Raw genomic sequence first — 18,430 nt, 5'->3', positions numbered from 1 at the left:
GTGGCAGATAATGCGTTATATAGAGGCTGTGTGTCGCTGCCCCGTCTCTCCCATTATATGGATATATCGCCGCTACACTGGATCTAATTTCGTCCGAACGACGCCGAATGACACCAAAGTTATCTGGGTGAGTAAATGACCATATATTTTGCCAGAAATAAGGTCCAGGTTGTAAAAAACGGTAGTTATCCTTTAAAATCACAAATGTTCCTGTAGGGAATGCAAACCTGAATTTGCGCAAGTAACGGGAAGGCTAAAATTTGTCTGCTGGTGGTGAACACACCATTGAACAATAATAGTCAGTTAGATTTTTGCTGATGAAAATCATCTGACCCGACTCAGGTGCAAGTGTTCATGGATGAGGTAATTTTTTTTTCTTGTTACATTTAGTCTCTGCCTGACTCTCCTGGAAGCTAAAGTGACAGGTGGAATGCACCATTACTTTGCGTAAAAAACTCTCACATGTCCCTTAGCATGTGGGAGTTTTTTTCCTGGTCATCCATTTTCTAGGTCTGATCTAAAATATTTTCTCTCCTGTGTTTATGACTTGCAATTCTGGAAAAAAAAAAAAAAAAAATTCGGATGTGGAACCGAGTGGGGGAAAAAAAAAGATTAATTATTAGATTTAAGAGAGATTTGTAAGGCTGAAGTGCGTGACTACCCTTTGCCCTACATACAGTAGGATGAAAAGCATCCATGTTCTTCCAGGTAAGTTTTAATTTCTCTCTTCACTCTAAACACAAGATACATGTACACGTGTTAGCAGGTTATGTAACATGACTCTTATGTCTTTCTCTGGCACTAATCTACTGTTAGTGTCACAGGTTGAATATTGTGTATTATTGGCCAGTCAGACCAAGGATTAACATTTAATGGCCTCATACGTAGTATCATTCTAATTCTGATATATGAACATTTTTATGCTACATAGTAGATTATGGGTATTGCGGTCACTTTCAGTTGCAACAGTTAGAGTAACTCATAAACTTACCATGAAATTACTCATGAAGTGTAAACCTATCAATACATGTACAAAAATAAACCTATTTTACTACAAGTGTCCAAATGTACCACCCACAATACCCAAACATACTGTATTACAAATAGTCTCTGAAGCAGATATAAATATTCAACTAAATCACAGGTTACCATTAATTTTTATTGTTAGGAACACAGCTCAACAGTTGTATGTTCCCCCTGCTGTAGCCAACTGCTGTTGACTACCATTGATGTGGCATTTTGAACATAAAGCGCAAGAAAACACAAACGTACTGTACTATAACTGATGAAACTTCAGTGTAATGAATATCGAATGAAATGAAAATCTCTGATGCTTTATGACTATGTCCCCTGGTTCTTTTCTGCCATTGAAGTAGATAAAGCCAACATTTACTGGTAAGTGAGTTGTCAATGTTTGATTTACATTACAGAGTGCGGCTCTGTATTTATTTATTTTGCGATATGACTCACTCAGGCCGTTCGTCAGGAACCTGCCAGCTGTCTCCCAGTTCATTGGTGTTAGTAGCTGGTTTATTGTCTGGTTTCAAGTTGTCATCTGCGGGATTTCCATTGAAATTTCCTGCCAGGGCAACAAACATTAGAGGTTAAATATATGAGGTTTCAACATCAAAATAGCAGCAAAGAACTATTTGCTTGGTCAACATATAGTGACGTAGTGGTATCCTGAGCAGAGAATGATGTCACACTTCCGTATGTGTGTTGTAATCACAGCTTCTCTGTTCTCTGTTTCAGTTGCTTGTCTGGCTGCGTGTTAGAGCATATTTAGAAGGGCTGGATATCATAAAAACGATTGAAAATTAATAGTTATCAATTAAAAATATTTACTTTTAAATTAATTTATAATTTCATGGGAAGTGAAAACAATTTTTATATCAAAGTTTCACTTATCAATTAAATATATATAACTTTGAAATAAAGTATCAATGCATGTGAATTAAATGCAATGTAACTTACAATATAGAATGATTACACATCAATTAAATGTATGTATTTAAAAGTAATATATTATTAAATCAGTTAAGGTCATATATTGTGATTACAACTTCTTTCTGTGGAGCTGTTATTTTGGCGCCTTTCAGTTCAGTTCGCCGCCACTTTCATTTAAGAAGCATTTGGTTTTAGATAAGGGAGTTGCTGCCACAAACACAATGCCCATCAGCGCAATCTTAATTTATTTTGCTTTGCTTCTTCATCTCCTCAGTTGAGCTACAGCCATGGCGGTGGCCCAGGGCCTTTTCCTAAATGTCAACAAGTGTTTTTTTGTGCCTCAACAGTTGTACTTGCGACACAGGAAAATGAAACAGATTGCGCTGATAGCCGTGGTATATGATTGACAGGTAGAGGCAGCTCTCTAATCTACAACCAAATGGTACCTAAATAAAAATGATGGTGGATTTACCTGTAAAGTGCTAAAATAAAATCTCTTCCCAATAGAAATGTCTACTCGCAATATACTGTATCAGCTGAAATGATGCAATGTTAGATTATTTTTAAATTAAAAACATTTTATTTGGCGAGTAATAGTTTTATATGTATTTTCAATACATTGTTATAACATCCAACCCTCATACATGTTAACATTTAAGTCCCTCCCTCTTCCATGAGTCCATGTCTAAAAACATTTTGTTGTCATCTGAGTTTGTGGTTTTGTTATTTCCTGTTTTATTTTGGAGTTATAGTTTCCTTTGTCATGTCTCACTTTCCATTTCCTCCCTTTGTCCATGTTTCCCGCCTTTGGATTGTCTGCCCCTCCCTGTTGTGTTTCACCTGTGTCCAGTTATCCCTACCTCCCTTGTGTATATAGTCTGTGTGCTCCCTGCTGTCTTTGTCAGTTTGTCTTTTCAGCTAACCCTGTCCTGATCTGCTCTGCTTCTGTGTCTCCCAGTTTCATCTGCCCATTGTGTCTTTCTGGTTTTTATTCCCTGTGTCATTCCTGGTTTGTACCATTGCCTTTTGATTTGATACTTTGCTTTTGGTTGGGACTTTGCTTTTTACTTTGTTTAGCTTTTGTACTTTGTATTTTTGTGTTTTTGTAATTGGTTTTCAGCTATCATTAAAGCTTGCTTTTTGTTCCTCACCTGCCGGCTTGTGTGTCTTGCATTTGGGTCCCATTCTGTGTAACCTGACACATTTGAGGCAGCAACAGCATCTTGATCTATATTTCATTACCAGTGACCTAGTTTGACAGTTGAATCTAAATTAAATTTCAGCAGAATACAAAATGGTGCCTGTGATCCTCCATTTACAAACAGAATACAAAATGGTGGACCACCCTCACAAAAAACATTTTGAGTATTACAGATAAATAGCACACTACAACACATCTCTGAAAACATTTGAGGTGAGAAATATGCCATGCAGTACCAATGTTTCCAGTAAAACAATACATACACCAGTATTGTGGCATGTTGATAAACCTTACAGTGAATCTGTCAATTGAATAAACAAAAGAAATTAATAAGGTGCAATGATTTTCAATCATAATAGTGCTGATCATTCAGGAAAGCATTGTGGTTTTTAATATTAACACCTATTTACATATGTTGGCTAAAAGGCACAAGGAACCTTTTTCTTCCATATATACAATCAATTATATACAATAACCTACAATAATTTACTATGGCTCTGGACTCCCCTAGAGCCTGGAAGTATGTTATTTATTACAGTATTAAGAGCCTGAAATGGGACACAACTAAATGATAATACTGGTTTCTTACCACACATGCCACAGAGAAGGCCATTGTAGGTGGTTGGCACAGTGACATCAGCGTGGTGGTTACCATCGAAACGCACCCTCAGGCCAAAGGATGTCTCCAGCACAACAAACTTGCCACTCAAGTAGATCTCAATTCCACTGATGGAAGAGATAGGTGGAACAACCACTGTCCCATTGACCTAAAGAACAGAGATATTTATTCCAATGATTGGATGATGCAAAGAAAAGAGAATAGACGGTGTCTGTATCTGGAGGCATCCATTTATAGCAGGAGTTAACAAACTTCTCCTGACATGTTTATGGTTCATAGACCTTTTTTGCAACAGGTGTTTTGACTTGTCAAAGCAAGTGAAACTAGTAACATTAAAGATTACTCAGTCCAGGAATCATTGCAATGTAATGCAGCAATAGATATAACTAATATCGATAAAACGTTTCAGCACTAAATATTTCAAGCACATGTTCCTCTTTTTTGCTCTACAGCTGGCTCTCCCTTAATAATTGACCTGACAGTACAAAGATGCAGTGAAGGGGACAGTGTAGATTACTAATCTAGAAGTAGAACTAAAGCTTTAGTACAACAGTTGTTGTGAAAGAACCAACTGCGTCCGTTAAGTACCATACCTGGACTGTGCGGCCCTTGCCGAGGACTACTGTCACTCCATTCACATTGATCGCCACGACCTTGACATAGGAAACCTTCTTAGAACTTCCTCTGTGTTCATTCTGGGTGTCCACAGTGAAGTATGGCAAGCTGGAGGAGACGTTGCAAGGTTTGGTCAGGGTGTAGGAGCAGGCTCCCATATAATGGTGGGTGCGTTTGTCAAAGGTGGTGTAGTGGGGATCACCAGATACTACGCAGATGCCATTTCCTGAGAAAGAGAGATAAGAATTTAGCTTTTGTGTGTGAACTGTTGATGCAACTTGTAAGAACTGGCCACCTGTTAAATTTGAGCTCTTAACAAATGGGGAGAAGCTTGTCCTGGGGGTTGGCTATCTATCCTGAGCTTTATCAAACAGAAACTATCATAACAGAGACAGAAAAGTCCATCTGTCGGAGCAGATCTGCTGTACACTGAATTATTATGAGATTGAAAGTTAAAATTATAAAATAGAAATTCAAAATTATGAAATAAAAAGTAATGTCATGACATATAAAAAAAACAGTTGAAATCATGAGATAAAAACATAATATGACTTAATAAAATGAAGTCTTTTTATGTCATATTATGTTTTTATCTCATGAATTCAACTGTTTTGGTGTGTGTGTATGTGCTTGTGTGTTTAAAATACCTAGAGGGCGACATTCATATTCTCCATCGTGTAGCTGGCAGCTTTCAGTTGTTGGTTTACAGCTGCTGTTGTGACACTGGATCAAACCTCCACTGTGACACACACACTTCTGCTCACAACCCTCCAAGTACCAGTCATCACCCACCTGACGATAACACACAGAGATAGATAGATAGATAGATAGATAGATAGATAGATAGATAGAGAGAGAGAGAGAGAGAGAGAGAATAAATCAAGTTTCCATGTCATTGTTTAGGTGAAATTAATTTATAGCCATTGGTCCATTCAGGTCCAGTCAGAAGCTTCCTCTTGCCAGCTCATATTTTATCAATTATAGGGGAGAAACGCTATAACAAATGTACAGTATATACAAATTCCACAAAAAGCTAGGATGCTGTGTACAATGTAACAAAATGCAATCATATGCTAATCATGTCTGACTTACTCAACTGAAAACAGTACAAAGACAATATGTTTAATGTTTTAATGTCTCATGAACTATATACAACATTTATTCTGAATTAATTATGAACACCATGTTTCTAATAAGTTGGGACAGGGGCAAAAAAGTACTGGGAATATAGTGAAATGCACGATAAACACCTGTTTTTTTAACATTCCACAACATTGGTAACAGGTGATAGTATTGGGTATTAAGAGGGCATCCTCAGGTATTCACAAGCAAGGTTCATCACCTTGTGAAACAGCTGTCTGTACACACAGCTTGTTTGCAAATGATTTAATTCTGTTATTATTTAGAATATGCAGCATCCACACTTTTTCAGAATCAGGGTTTTAGAAGCAGGTACTATGAAACCAAGGGCTATTAGAGTAAAGTAAATCTCATGAAGTTTGGGAGATAAGTTGCATTCTTCTTCCTTTACACCATTTTAATTGTATATAATGTACGTATGTGTGCAACGTAACAGTGATGTTCACCTTCCCTTTTGTGTGTGTCTTCAACACTGTTTTGTAAAATGTTCTGAGCTCTGAATGCCTCAAATGTTCACTCAGGTATCACAACAGGACGGTGATGTGTAGTATACAGGCACTGAATCAAGGTAAAGCAGGCATTAGCTTCAGATGATGTCATTTTATGTAAGCTGTACAAGTACTATTAATATTCTTCACTTCTGATACTGCTCTTGTTGTGATCATGATATGTAATCTATCCAGAACTCTAAATGAGGTTTCATTTTGTATCCTGACTTAAACCTCATGGCACAGCGAGCACGAGATAAGTACGTTTCTTTCTTCAGGATAAATGGAATGTGATTAAAGTTACTTGGAGGTTGTTCCCACTCACAGGGTGATAGGATCCACTTGTGTCCATACAGCCACAGTCTTTCAGTGCCACACACTTGTCATTGCTGAGGATGAAGCCTGGGTCGCACTCACAACCCTCCACACACACGTCCTCACAGCCTGGTGGTCGGACCCCACCCAGACACGTCTCTGGACACGAACTCACACATAGAGAGTAGGAGCTGTTGGGAGGACAGGTCAGGGCTGTATGGAGAAACAAAGGGGGGAGGGTTTAAGGGTAAGATGAACGGATTAGGAAAGGGCAATATACAGGAGGGGAGGATAGACACAGGGATAGATAGAAGGATTAGCAGTAAGATCAAGACAAGGATGAAAGGTTAAATGTTAGTTTCTGGATACAAAGATTCTGGCCCGTTAAACCCTGGCTGCAGTAACCTACTGGTGGCCAGCATCTACATTTCTGCAGAGGTGTTTCAGTGGTTAAGGTGTTTGCTATATGAGGAGAAGGGGATATTTATTATTCTTTATCCTTTACCAGATGTCACAGAATGCTTGGCTTTTCTCAGTTCAAGTGCCTTTAAGATATTTCTGAATCAACATATTCTGAACATTTTCTCAGACTTTTGGACCCTATAATATATCACACCATCATATGGATTATTCACTTGCTACATTTTATATTTTTTTACACAAGTATATACTGTAGTTTCAGAGGATTTTCTAAATCTTCCATGATAGTAAATGAAAATCTGGGGGGTTTTGAAGTGTTGGACGGACGTAAATTATGATGGACACTTTTCATGACTGTCTGATATTTTATAGAACAAATAATACATTGATTAATAGGGAAAATAGTCATAAGTTGCAGACCTCTTTTGATGCTTAGCAGTTGTGATAATGTAAAAGTTAAAATTGTTGGATTGTCATACGAAGATGTTCCCAATGACGCTCAATGCTGTTGATGTTTAGCATGTACTGTTTAGGTTCCCCAAAGTACGGCTTAAGAAGATGGCTCCTGTTAGCAGGGTGTCGTGTACCCCGACCAGAAGCAGAGAAGACAATGATCCTCTCTGTCGCGTTTAAATATTGAAGACTTACGGCAGAAGTCTGGAGTCCTCCACTGGTGGACTTTGGCTCCAGCACTCTGACAAGCATCAGTGTAGGCCTGGAGCTGATCACACAGTACATGCTGCTGGCCATTGAACTGACACATGTCATATACGCAGCTCTGGAAGAATGGAGTGGGATTCACCACATTGATACACTCCCTGGAACAGAGAAAACACTCATATCATCAGATTGTTGAGGAGAAGGCAGATGGTCCAACCAACACACAGAAAAGATCAGTAAAGGAGTCACATGCAATGATGGTCCCCGGTTGGATTCGGTTTAAAGGTTTCATTCTTTTGCTCCAGGTTTTTGTGTGCTAAACTGGGGTCCTTAATGTACTGAAATACAATATGAAACACAAGTGGAAATTAAGATAGACGGTCACAACGGCCTTTTTATTGTAGCCTTTTTATTTGAACAAGTTAACAGCAATAATGAATTAAGTCATTCATTTGCAAGCATGCATGGCTGTCTATGGCTAACAAAATAAGGGGAGTGCTCTGCTGTGTTATTAACGTTATGAATCCAGTAATGAGAGCAGCCTCTCTGCTGCACTGTAAGCTGCCGGGGGTCCATCACTGTACAAGATGCTGAGCAAAAAGGCAATTATCCAGTCAGTAAATAAAAGAAACACTTGCAACGCCTGCCTTGATGAACTTCAACATAACTCTAATGTGTGTGCTCTGTAAATTGTCCTGCTGCACTACCCTCACAGTTTAGTTCCACCTTTTTCATTCTGTAACATCCCACAACTAACCTTTCATTTAGATATTAATTTTGGACAATTGTGAATAGATTCTGAATGGTGGCAGATAGAAATTGCGATTCTTATGTGAATCAATGTTCTTACCCACCCCTATGATGTTTCTTCTAGGAGGAAACCCAGGTATTTGTAAGTTGAGACTCATTTTAATCACTGTATCATTGAAATAACAATCTGATAGACACATCACTATATGTTGATGTTGTCAGTTTTTAGTAAGAATTAGTAAGAAAGTCTAGGCAGGTCCAGTCCAGTTTTGTTGGAGATTTCTGCCTGATATAAGGCAGTTTTTTCTTGCCACTGTCACCAAAGGGCTTGCCCCAGCGTGAGCACTTCGCTCCACTACATCAGCTGGCCGGCTGGTACCGCCATCGCTGAGAGCAAAAAAAAGGTTGCACAGCAAAGTCACGACTCTTCCCTGTTCTGGCACCTATGTGGTGGAACGAACTCTCGACCAATGTCAGGACAGCAGAGTCACTCAACATCTTCCGCAAAAGACTCAAGACTCACTTGTTCAGACTTCACCTCGACCCCGCATAGCATGACTCCCTCCCTCCCTCATATTTTTCTGAACAGATGGCTAAAACACCAAGGAATGGCCATTGATGTCACAGGGCCACATCTTTGAGTAGCTAATAAAAAACCATATAATACTTGAGACTAAATGCTTTTTTCAACATTTTTTATATTATTTAAACTGTTAATGGGGCACTCCACAGACAACATCCCAGATCATGCCATGGTGTCATAGAGGGTTTCTCAACCTGGGCTTGGAGAGTACAAATTCATAACAGGAAGCGTGTGTTGCAAACCATGGGAGTGGAGTTTGGCCATTTATCAGTTTGGCCAATAAAAGTCCAGCTAGAGACGCTACTGAGTTGCGTCATGGGAAATGTAGGATCTGATGTTTTTGGTACTTTACCCATACGACTAAAAGTCTCTCAGTTTTAGAACACAAATTTATGTATAAACAATATACAATATACAAACAATATACCCTCTAGGGTATTTACAGCCCTATTTCATATTTCAGTCATATTTCAGCATGCAAGTAGTTTTTCAGACTCAGAATCTGTATCTCAGACAGGGGGTTTAACTCAGGACCCTCTAAACAGAATAACACCCTGTAGTCCATCAGTTGGAGCAGGTCAATAATTCTGAAAAAAGGGCTGTTTTCTCACCTGAAGGGTCCTGCAGGGTCTTTGATTTTGCCACATTTGTCCGGTTTCACCACCTCAGCCTCAAGATTGGGGTCACAGTCTGGGTCAGGCTTGGTGCCTGGGGTACACCTGATCAGTAAAGACACAACAACAGGGTAAGGACAGGGTCACACTCCAGTTCTCAAATCAACACAACTTCAATTTAATTTATCCTCAAGAATTATGTCAAGAAGAATTTAGACACTGAGCAGATATCTAATTGCAGACATGTATAGCATTATATACTGTATGTGTCTCAATTCTGACTGCAGCAATGAGATGTTTTGAGCACAGAATAATCTCTGACATTTGTTATCTCAGAACTATTTGCATATTATAAATAATTTCACTAAAAGATATAATTAATGGTCTCAGAAAACATATTCCTTGTGTTCAAAATGTCCCATTGGGCACTCAGAATTGGGACACAAGTGTAAATCCATACATTGCGTAGTTTATAAAATGTACGTTTTGTTGCCATTCCCAACCTCCATCCATGAGGCTAATCACATTTAGCTACATCACATGCTGGAAATTCCAGGAAAGATTGAAAGAAATCCGCAAATTCTCAGATTACAACACAAAGATGAATGCATGTGAACTCACGAGTCATCCTCATCCTCTTCTGTCTGCCAGCTGTTGCAGAAGTCATTGACATTTCCTACCAGAGTACCATCTGGTTTGGTGAAGTCATTGTCGGGAGTCCCATCGTAGTCACCACAGAGACCACACATCTGGTCGTAGTAGGAGCTGAAGGGACACAGACGAAGAGAATGAAGATGAAGACTTAACAAAAATAAGGATTGGCCCATTAATGTAATTCAGGAAACAAACTGACAGAGTGGGGTTATCACTGTAAGATGAAAAAAGTACTGTTGGTAAAAATAGCAGATCTGGGGGTGCCCCAGTAGCTCAGTTTTTAGCGCGTGCGTCCCATATTCAGAGGCCTTGTCTTCGCTGCAGGGTTCAAGTCTGACCTGCAGCCCCTTTGCTGCGTGTCATCGTCTCTCTCATCTCTATTTTATTATAATATAATATTGATTTATATTGGAAATTCTTAACACATTTCCACATAAAAAAGAGAATGCACTGTCACATGTAAGCAACTGTTGATTTCATGTAGGCCGGAGCCATACTTCCAACCTCTATACTGACCTGGGAACTGAGATCTGGGCGTAATGGTTTCCATCCCAGCGCACCCGGAGACCGAAGGGCGTCTGCAGCGTGATGTACTGACCGGCAAGACTGAGGGATATGAGAGGAGAGGGGGAGTGAGGGAGGGCCACCCGCAATCCATTCACCTGCCAGAGGGGACAAAAAAGAGAACATGAAGATGATGAGAAACAGAAGCTACAGGTACAGTTAAAAATTACCAGCTGTGACTGTTTCTGCTGGTAATGTTTTCCCTTTGTGAGTCTGTGTGTGTTTGTGTGTGTGTCATCATGGCAAAATGTGGTGCTGGAGACACCTTTTGCAGGAGCAAAACTAACACAGAACCACAACAGTGTCACAACCGTGCAAGATACAGTCACAAACTTTGCAGGTGTGTACTTAGAAAGTAGAACATTTCTCAAGAAACGTTGCATATGCCTGACGCTTGTTAAGTAAGTATAAATAGAACATTTCTCCAGAAATTGTACACGTGCCTGATGCATGGTGCATATTCTGATCCTAATGTTACCAGCACTAAGTATTAAGAGTGATACCTCTGTCATTTTGGTTCATCAGCCAGACACTGTGTGTGTGTAAGAGAGAGAGAGAGGGGGAGAAAATGGCAGACAAAAAGATGGGTGACCGAGTTACCAGCCACGGATATTTGACTGACAGTTAGAAGTACTTAGTGGTACTTATTTACCACAAAATGCTAAATTAGTAGTAGTAATGGTGTAAGCTGTAACAGCAGCAGCAGCAGTAGCAGTATTATAATAATAATAATTATTATTATTATTATTATTATTATTACTACTGTTTTTAGTATTCACAGTAGTAGTACTAGTGAAAGATGTAGTAGTAGTTAAAGCAGGAGTAGTAGTATAAGCTGTTATAGTAGTAGTTGTATTATTAGTACTACCCTAGTAGTAGTAGTAGTAGTCGTAGTAGTATTGGTGGTTGCAGTAGTCAAACTGCATTAGCTTGAGAACCTAAGAGATGAAGGTTTAGTTGAAAGATCAAATGAGTTGCCTGAAAACGCACAATATTGCTATGAAAACAGGGCTGAAAAAGCTTAATATTTTAAAAAATTATAAGAGGTAGAAAAAGATGTAATAGAAGCTAGGCGTCCATTTAGAGCATCTTTAACATTTGAATGGTTTCTTCAGAAGAATTTCGAGGTGGAGTCGGTTTTCAGTCAATGTTGAAATTTTTTAAAAGAGTTTAAACAATACGAAACCATAGATGTACTCAAAAAGCTGAACATCTTTAAAGTTGAACGATTTAGAGATGTGTACATAGGTGGTAGAACTTGAAAGTGTAGTAAATTCAGGGGATTAAAGATGTACAGAGAGGAGAGGAAGAGGAAGAAGAAGCGTCAGAATGGGGAGAGGAGGAAGACAGAAGAGAAAGGGGGAGGAGAACGAGGGAATTGGACAATGAACACAAGTGTTCATTTTATATGGCTGAAATTAGAAGTACCAGCTATAATAGTAGTAGCATCATTGGCGTTAATAGCCTAGTAGTAGTAGTACTTGTAATATTGGTGGTAATAGTAATACAATCTTTAGTAGTCTTAGTAAAGCTGTAGTATTAATTGTAGAAGGAGTCGTGAAACTACCATTCGGACTATCAGTGTCATTGAGCTCAGTTCATTTAATATGAAAAAATATCTCACAAACTCCTGCCTCTACTGAAAATACTGTAACTGGTATTGGATCAATTATTACATCATGAGCGCTAGAAGTTGCTGAACGCACTGATGTAGATTTGACTGTGCACAGTCAAAAACGAGGGAATGACAGCAAGTTAAATAACTGGAGCTGTCTGCTTTCCTCCAGAAACTGAGGCAAATAAATTAACTTTGGAGCTTATGAGAGAGTTGGCTGGAGTGCTTGTCACTTGAAAGCTTGTACAGCCAAAAATGTAAGTCCTATTTCTATAATAAGCACAATAGCTGAAAGAAGACAGGATTTACATGTCTACATGTGTGTGTTTAAATTGTGCTTGAGAAGTGAAAATGGTGGAATGTACAAAGAAAAAGAAGAAAAAAAAAGAGATATTTTTAGCTTGATATTTTAAAAAGTAAAAGTCATAACCATCATGTCCTGAAGAAGCTGAACATTTTAATAGTTGAACTCTTTCTGGACCACAAAGTATGAAGGAGTTGAAAAGCGCAGAAAAACGTACGGAAGACGGAAAAAAATAATAATACCAGACGTACAATTATGTCAATGCTGACTCAGCATCCACACTATGATGAAGTATGATGAATGATATGTAGTGTGCTATGTGCTTATAGTACATCACACACACTAAATGTAGGCTGAATTACATGATGGGTATGGTCCAACCCATGAGTACTGAGTACTTATGTAATAATGTAGTAATGACCACTGAGTAATCAAGGGTCGGAATGTCAACATGTTGAAGGGTGTTGTGGCTGGTGTAACCCCATAACAAGATGGTCTCTAGTTGTTACATAGTTTTTCAGTCTGATGCATCAGAGATCAGAAGATCGATGGATAAACCAATCGCACAAGGATTTAGATCTCCTGCTGAAAACCTGCCTAATCTGCGTGCAGAACAAACAAGTGTGGGAAATGCTGAGGAGGACCAATGTGGACAGATTTCAGGGATTATGGCATCAAAAGAGATAAAAGTCAAGGAATGAGGATTAGATAAAAGGAAAGGGTGACTAGAACAAGAGACAGGCTTTCAGTCATCCTCCTGTGATAGTGACAGCTTGTAAAAGTTATCTACAGGCACAGAATACATTGTATGTTGATGTCAATGTTGCCCATACTGACCAGCGTCTTCCTGGCCTTCATCAGGGTCACAGTGATTCCATTCACAGTGACGTAGAGTTTTCTCAGGTAGGACACTCCTGACACTCCTCTCTCCTCATTCTTTGCCTCCACAGAGAACCAAGGACCTGTACAGGGAGGACAAAACCAAACGTAACCAAGGATATTGTGTATTCATACTAAAAATATACCAAATAAACGTCAAGAAATATCTGATAACTAGCTTTCATATGATGCAATAGCCTGATCAAATTCACATGCAGTTGGTCAGTAATCCAGTGTCCAACTTCTGACAGTCAGTGCATTTACATTCTGCAGTAACGTCAGTAATCATGTAGCCACATGAGAAGATTGGGTTTGGCATAGAAATACGGTTTTATACAACTGAATTGTGCAAAAAGTTGGATGAGTAAGACTAATGACCACTAGTTATTTCAATCTAGCATGTAATTGTAGTGCCACCGGGACCTTCAGGGGATCAGATTTTACCAGATCACTTGAATATATGTGTCATCTAAATGTGTTCACAATGGCATAAGAGTTGTGGCAGGTTGAGAATGTTGCAAACATGTGAGGTGGTGACATTAACCCTTTCATGTATGACTTATTAAATCACATAGTCATATTGTTTTTCTTTTGTCTGTTTTCACTCTTAAACAAGTAGAAAATCACACCAACCATATGTTATTTTGAGTTTGTAAATGCGTCAGTGGTATAAAAAGTGATTCAGGAATACCTGTTCAAACCTTTTATGCTTCGACAACCAGACAGATAAAAAAGATGTGAGAAACCCAGATATCGATATTAACTTCTTGTACATCTTTTTACTGTGCCTAAAATACATCTGTCCACTCAGTGAATGTTTTGCGCCAAAGGGTATATTCTGCCTATTGGAACTACTATTTAGATAAAATCTTAAAACTATCTAATATTGCTGTTTAATACAACTATTCAAGTGTACTGTAAATTATATTGAAATCATAAATGAAACATGTAAAATAGGTGGATCAAGAGAGGCAAAATATACCCTTTAGTGCATATTGTAAAATCTGGATAACAATATTTCTAACATCTTATTTAACTGAATTTCTTTTTTCTTAGCTGTCTGGTTTTCTGAGAACGAAAGGATTTAACATTTAATCCAGAGGTACTGGTAGCTGGGAGATGGCACTCCAACTTAAATGGTGAAATTGGCTTTGAAATATCTGTCCACCGTTTAAAAAGACAAAAAAGAAAAAAGAAAAAAAAGAATGACAGAGACACGTTCCTTTAACCAAGTTGGTGAAGATGAAGTAGTTCTGTTCAGGTGAAAGGGAATGAAAGGCGCACATCTACATGTCTGAACCTGTACCTGTGTTGTTCTTGCAGGTTCTGGCCAGTGTGTAGGTACATGTTCCCATGAAGCTGTAGAACTTCTTGTCAAACGTTGTGTAGTGAGGATCCCCAGACACCACACAGTCCTGAGAGCCTGAGAAACAGGGACAAGCAGCCTGAACAACCCTAGAACATGAGACTACAACAGAACCGAACTCACAGTCTGAGGCTTTGGTAACAATGGCTACTGCTTTCCTAAACCATAAACTCTCAACAAAGCAATGACTGAATAACTGGCTATACCTAACAAGGCATCAGCTAATTTGAGTTTCAGTGTTAGTTATGGTATCAATGGAACTAATAGAAAGAGCTGTGACAGATTCTAATTTATTTCAGAATAGGGATAGTAAGCCCTTGGAACACGTTTAGGTTTTTTAAAGAGATACCAATCAAAGAAAGCCCCAGTCGGTGATTGTATTGAGTTCGCAGATCTAGTGGCACAGCCTGGAATTAGCATCAGGACTTTGGTACTGTGGTTGTTTCAAAGTGTAAACATAATCATCCATGTAATCAAAAGGGAAAAGCCATTTGAAGTGCAAAGAGTAGTGTGCAGAGGGCAAAGCCTTATTTCCTTACTTAAAGTGATCGCTATGTGCCACAATTTATTTGCAGGTCATTCTGAATGTATTAATGAAGATGGTTTTGGATCTACATCTCAAAACATCTGCTAAACCGTAGCAATGGGATTATATTCTACACTCTTACTGTAAGTACCATATCATTCATATTGAGTTCAGTTACCGCATGGCTAGTAGTACAAAGGTTGTTAACTTACCGGTGGGATAACATCCCAGCTCTCCATCCTGGACTTCACACTCGTGCATTGGAGGGCATTCAGAGGCCACACAGGTAACGAATGGAGCGTCACATCTACATTTCAGCTTACAGTCCTCTACATAGAACTCCTCTCCAGGCTGGCACACACACAAACACACACATTTGAAGTATTTTAGCAGGAGGTAGCTTAAATAAAAAATCATGAATGATGAATATAAATTGTGTTGATATAAGTGAAGACGCAGGGTCACTGGAGGAAATGGGTTTCAACACAACTGACAGTTCAATATCTTAACAAGGTGAGCACAGCTGCTGGTTTTGTAAGTAGGATTTTCCAGTTTTCCAATTTTACACTTTAAGAGGACACCATGCAAACAAAAAAATGTGCTGAGGAATGTACAAAGACAGGACACACACACACGCACAAACACAGACACAACTGAACCCAAAATGTCTGTTCAAGTAGTGAGGACACAAAATGTCCTCACTATGGTTAAAACTAAAAATGGTCTCCCAGAAATAGCCCACCCCCACAATACCTCATAATACTGGCCATTGGTGTGTTTGCAGCCACACGAACTCTTCTTGACACACTTGCCAGCACTTAGGACGTAGCCGGGGTCACACACACAGGCCTCTGAGCAGGGCCCACTGCAGGAGGGAGGTTTTCCAGAACATGTCTCCTGACAGGCGTCTGCACAGGGCTCATAGTGGCTGTTGGGGGGACAGCTCAGAGCTAGAGGGTGGATGGGAGGCTGAAGTCAGTGATAATATACGCAAAGAGGTATACAGTATGCTAAGACCTGGGCCTGTATTTATCAAGTGTCTTAAAGTTCCTCTCTGTAAATCTAGGATGGAGGACACTATTACCTCAGGTTCTTGACATAAATTGGATAAAAGCTGCATCATCAAATGTTTTAGTTCTGCTTTGTGGAACAGCTAAAAGAGACGAGCCAGAGGATCTGTGGGGCCCTCCTGGCTCATAAACTCAAAGCATCTTTGAGCTGTAGTCAGGTGCAAGGCCATGTAGTGCCTCATAAACTCATAAAAGAATTTTGAAATCAGTACAAAAACAGGCAACCAGTGTAAAGACTCTAAGATAGGCATAACATGTGCTCTCCTTCTATTCTTAGTCAGCACTCGTGCAGCAGAATTTTACAATAGTCAGCCTGCTAGGGATAAAAGCGTGCATTAGTCTCTCTGTGTTGCTCAGAGAGAGAAATGGCCTCACTTTGGAAATGTGAGGGCCCTCGTCACATTATCTTTATGAGGTAAATAAATACATTTCCTGCGTAAAATAAGTTTTGATTTATTACTGACAGAATCATCCCTGTTGTCAATGTGCATTTGTTCCATTGCAAAAATGTACAAGGTTGAGAACCTGGTCTCTGCAGGGGCATATTGTGTTCTCCCCTGCAACCTGCACAATGCCAAAGTGGAAAAATCATTTGTTTTGTTTTTTTTAAACAATCTTGTTAGCAGTGAGCTTATTGTCATCAAGAGTTCCCAAAACATTTCTCCTCATGAAATACTCCTAACTTTTGGCTTTTACTCCAAATAAGAAACTTTAACCCTAATACCTTCCCTACATTCCTCCATCCACTTATCATTCTCTATCTTGTTCACCCAGCACTCACGGCAGAAGGTGTCATTCCTCCAGGGTTCAATGTTGACCCCACGGTCCTGGCATTCATTGACGTAGGCTTCGATGGCTTCACAGAGAATAGGCTTGGCTCCATCCAGCTCACAGAGATCAAAGACACAGTCCCTGAAGTAATTCTGAAGACACACGCGTGCGCACACACACACACACACACACACACGCAGAAAAATTGAGTCAAAGTGAAAAAAGAATCTACCAAGGTGCATTAGTCATATCTACAATGTGTACAAAAACTCGAACCATGCACACAATACTGAAAACCTTGAAGCTCATGTATTTAGAGTTCAGAGATCTATAGTTTCAGGAAAAGTGAAACGGTTGAAAAAACTGAAAGTCCAACAGTTACTCATGGTGCACCACTGGGGTTTGGTGTGTGTCAATTATTAATAAGCACAGTCTATCAAGACTTTTGTGGCAGGGAATACATATCTATATATTTTTCAGAGTTGGCAGACAAGCAGTTCCACAAAACCAACTTTGGCTAATACTCAGTTGTGACTTTCTACAAGGATGGAAGAAAGACAATGGAAATTGTCACTTGCTTTAGTACGTGTACTGACTTACATTGGGGTTGACCCTGGGGTGGCACGCAGCAAAGGGACCCTTTTTGTCTAGCAGGATGCCGCAGTATCCAGAGCTCTCATACTGTTGCTGCTCTTCTTCATCACACCCAGGGATGGTGGTGTTGGGCTTCTTATTACACCTGTCAACACAGACAGTCATTTAAAGAAGCTGTGTGTGTCAGTGAGCTTTTATCACTAGCAGTTACAATGACGGGGTAATTCATCTGTACCCGTTTGTTTAGTATGGAGCTCTAAAGTATTCCACATTAAATAATTCAGAAATACATTATAAATAAAACATAAAAAGAGAGCATCATTTGAGTATTAAAACTGGGGTTAGTAAGTTATTATATTTGAAGAAAAATCTCTTGAAATCCCAACAGCAATCAATAAATCAAATGCTCTGACAAATGCAAGAAAAAAAAATCAGTATCTGTGGCTGTTGCAGGCTTCTAATAAGCCCATCCATTTGTTTAGTTGGCCCGGTATGAAAAGACAGCCACACTGGATAGCCTGTCTGGTAGACAGAGAGGTTTCCTGTACTGTCTACCTACGTACCTGCTTGCCTGCACACGTTCTGTGCCTCCTGAGCCTCCTTCAGAAACTAACATTAGTTAGCACAAAGCGCACAAATATAGCAATAAGTAACTGTCGCGGCAGGTTTTCTTAAGACCGAGATATGTTTGTGACGTCTATTGTTGCTAGTGTTTGATTGTCTCAAGGAGCTACG

The 18,430-nt window shown here is 39.3% G+C and overlaps 1 protein-coding gene across 1 annotated transcript in view; it reads right to left on the bottom strand.

Annotated features, from left to right (window-relative positions):
- The window catches only part of zanl (zonadhesin, like), a gene marked incomplete at its 5' end in the record, with an annotated part of 95,824 nt that overhangs the window by 17,976 nt on the left and 59,418 nt on the right, over positions 1-18,430 (bottom strand). The window contains 15 exons of the mRNA XM_084343706.1: positions 1,471-1,579; positions 3,738-3,915; positions 4,361-4,608; positions 5,030-5,174; positions 6,336-6,538; positions 7,394-7,563; positions 9,350-9,457; positions 9,974-10,117; positions 10,523-10,668; positions 13,327-13,451; positions 14,675-14,791; positions 15,473-15,611; positions 16,014-16,210; positions 17,112-17,253; positions 17,702-17,840. Of these exons, the coding sequence (XP_084199832.1) occupies positions 1,471-1,579; positions 3,738-3,915; positions 4,361-4,608; positions 5,030-5,174; positions 6,336-6,538; positions 7,394-7,563; positions 9,350-9,457; positions 9,974-10,117; positions 10,523-10,668; positions 13,327-13,451; positions 14,675-14,791; positions 15,473-15,611; positions 16,014-16,210; positions 17,112-17,253; positions 17,702-17,840 (2,310 nt within the window). The remainder of the gene's footprint in view (positions 1-1,470; positions 1,580-3,737; positions 3,916-4,360; positions 4,609-5,029; positions 5,175-6,335; positions 6,539-7,393; positions 7,564-9,349; positions 9,458-9,973; positions 10,118-10,522; positions 10,669-13,326; positions 13,452-14,674; positions 14,792-15,472; positions 15,612-16,013; positions 16,211-17,111; positions 17,254-17,701; positions 17,841-18,430) is intronic.

The sequence above is a fragment of the Pagrus pagrus genome (genome assembly GCF_965226575.1).
Source record: "Pagrus pagrus genome assembly, chromosome: 22".
Lineage (NCBI taxonomy): Eukaryota > Metazoa > Chordata > Actinopteri > Spariformes > Sparidae > Pagrus > Pagrus pagrus.
Note: the sequence above shows the minus strand (reverse complement) of the source record. Positions and strands in the feature narration are given on the sequence as shown.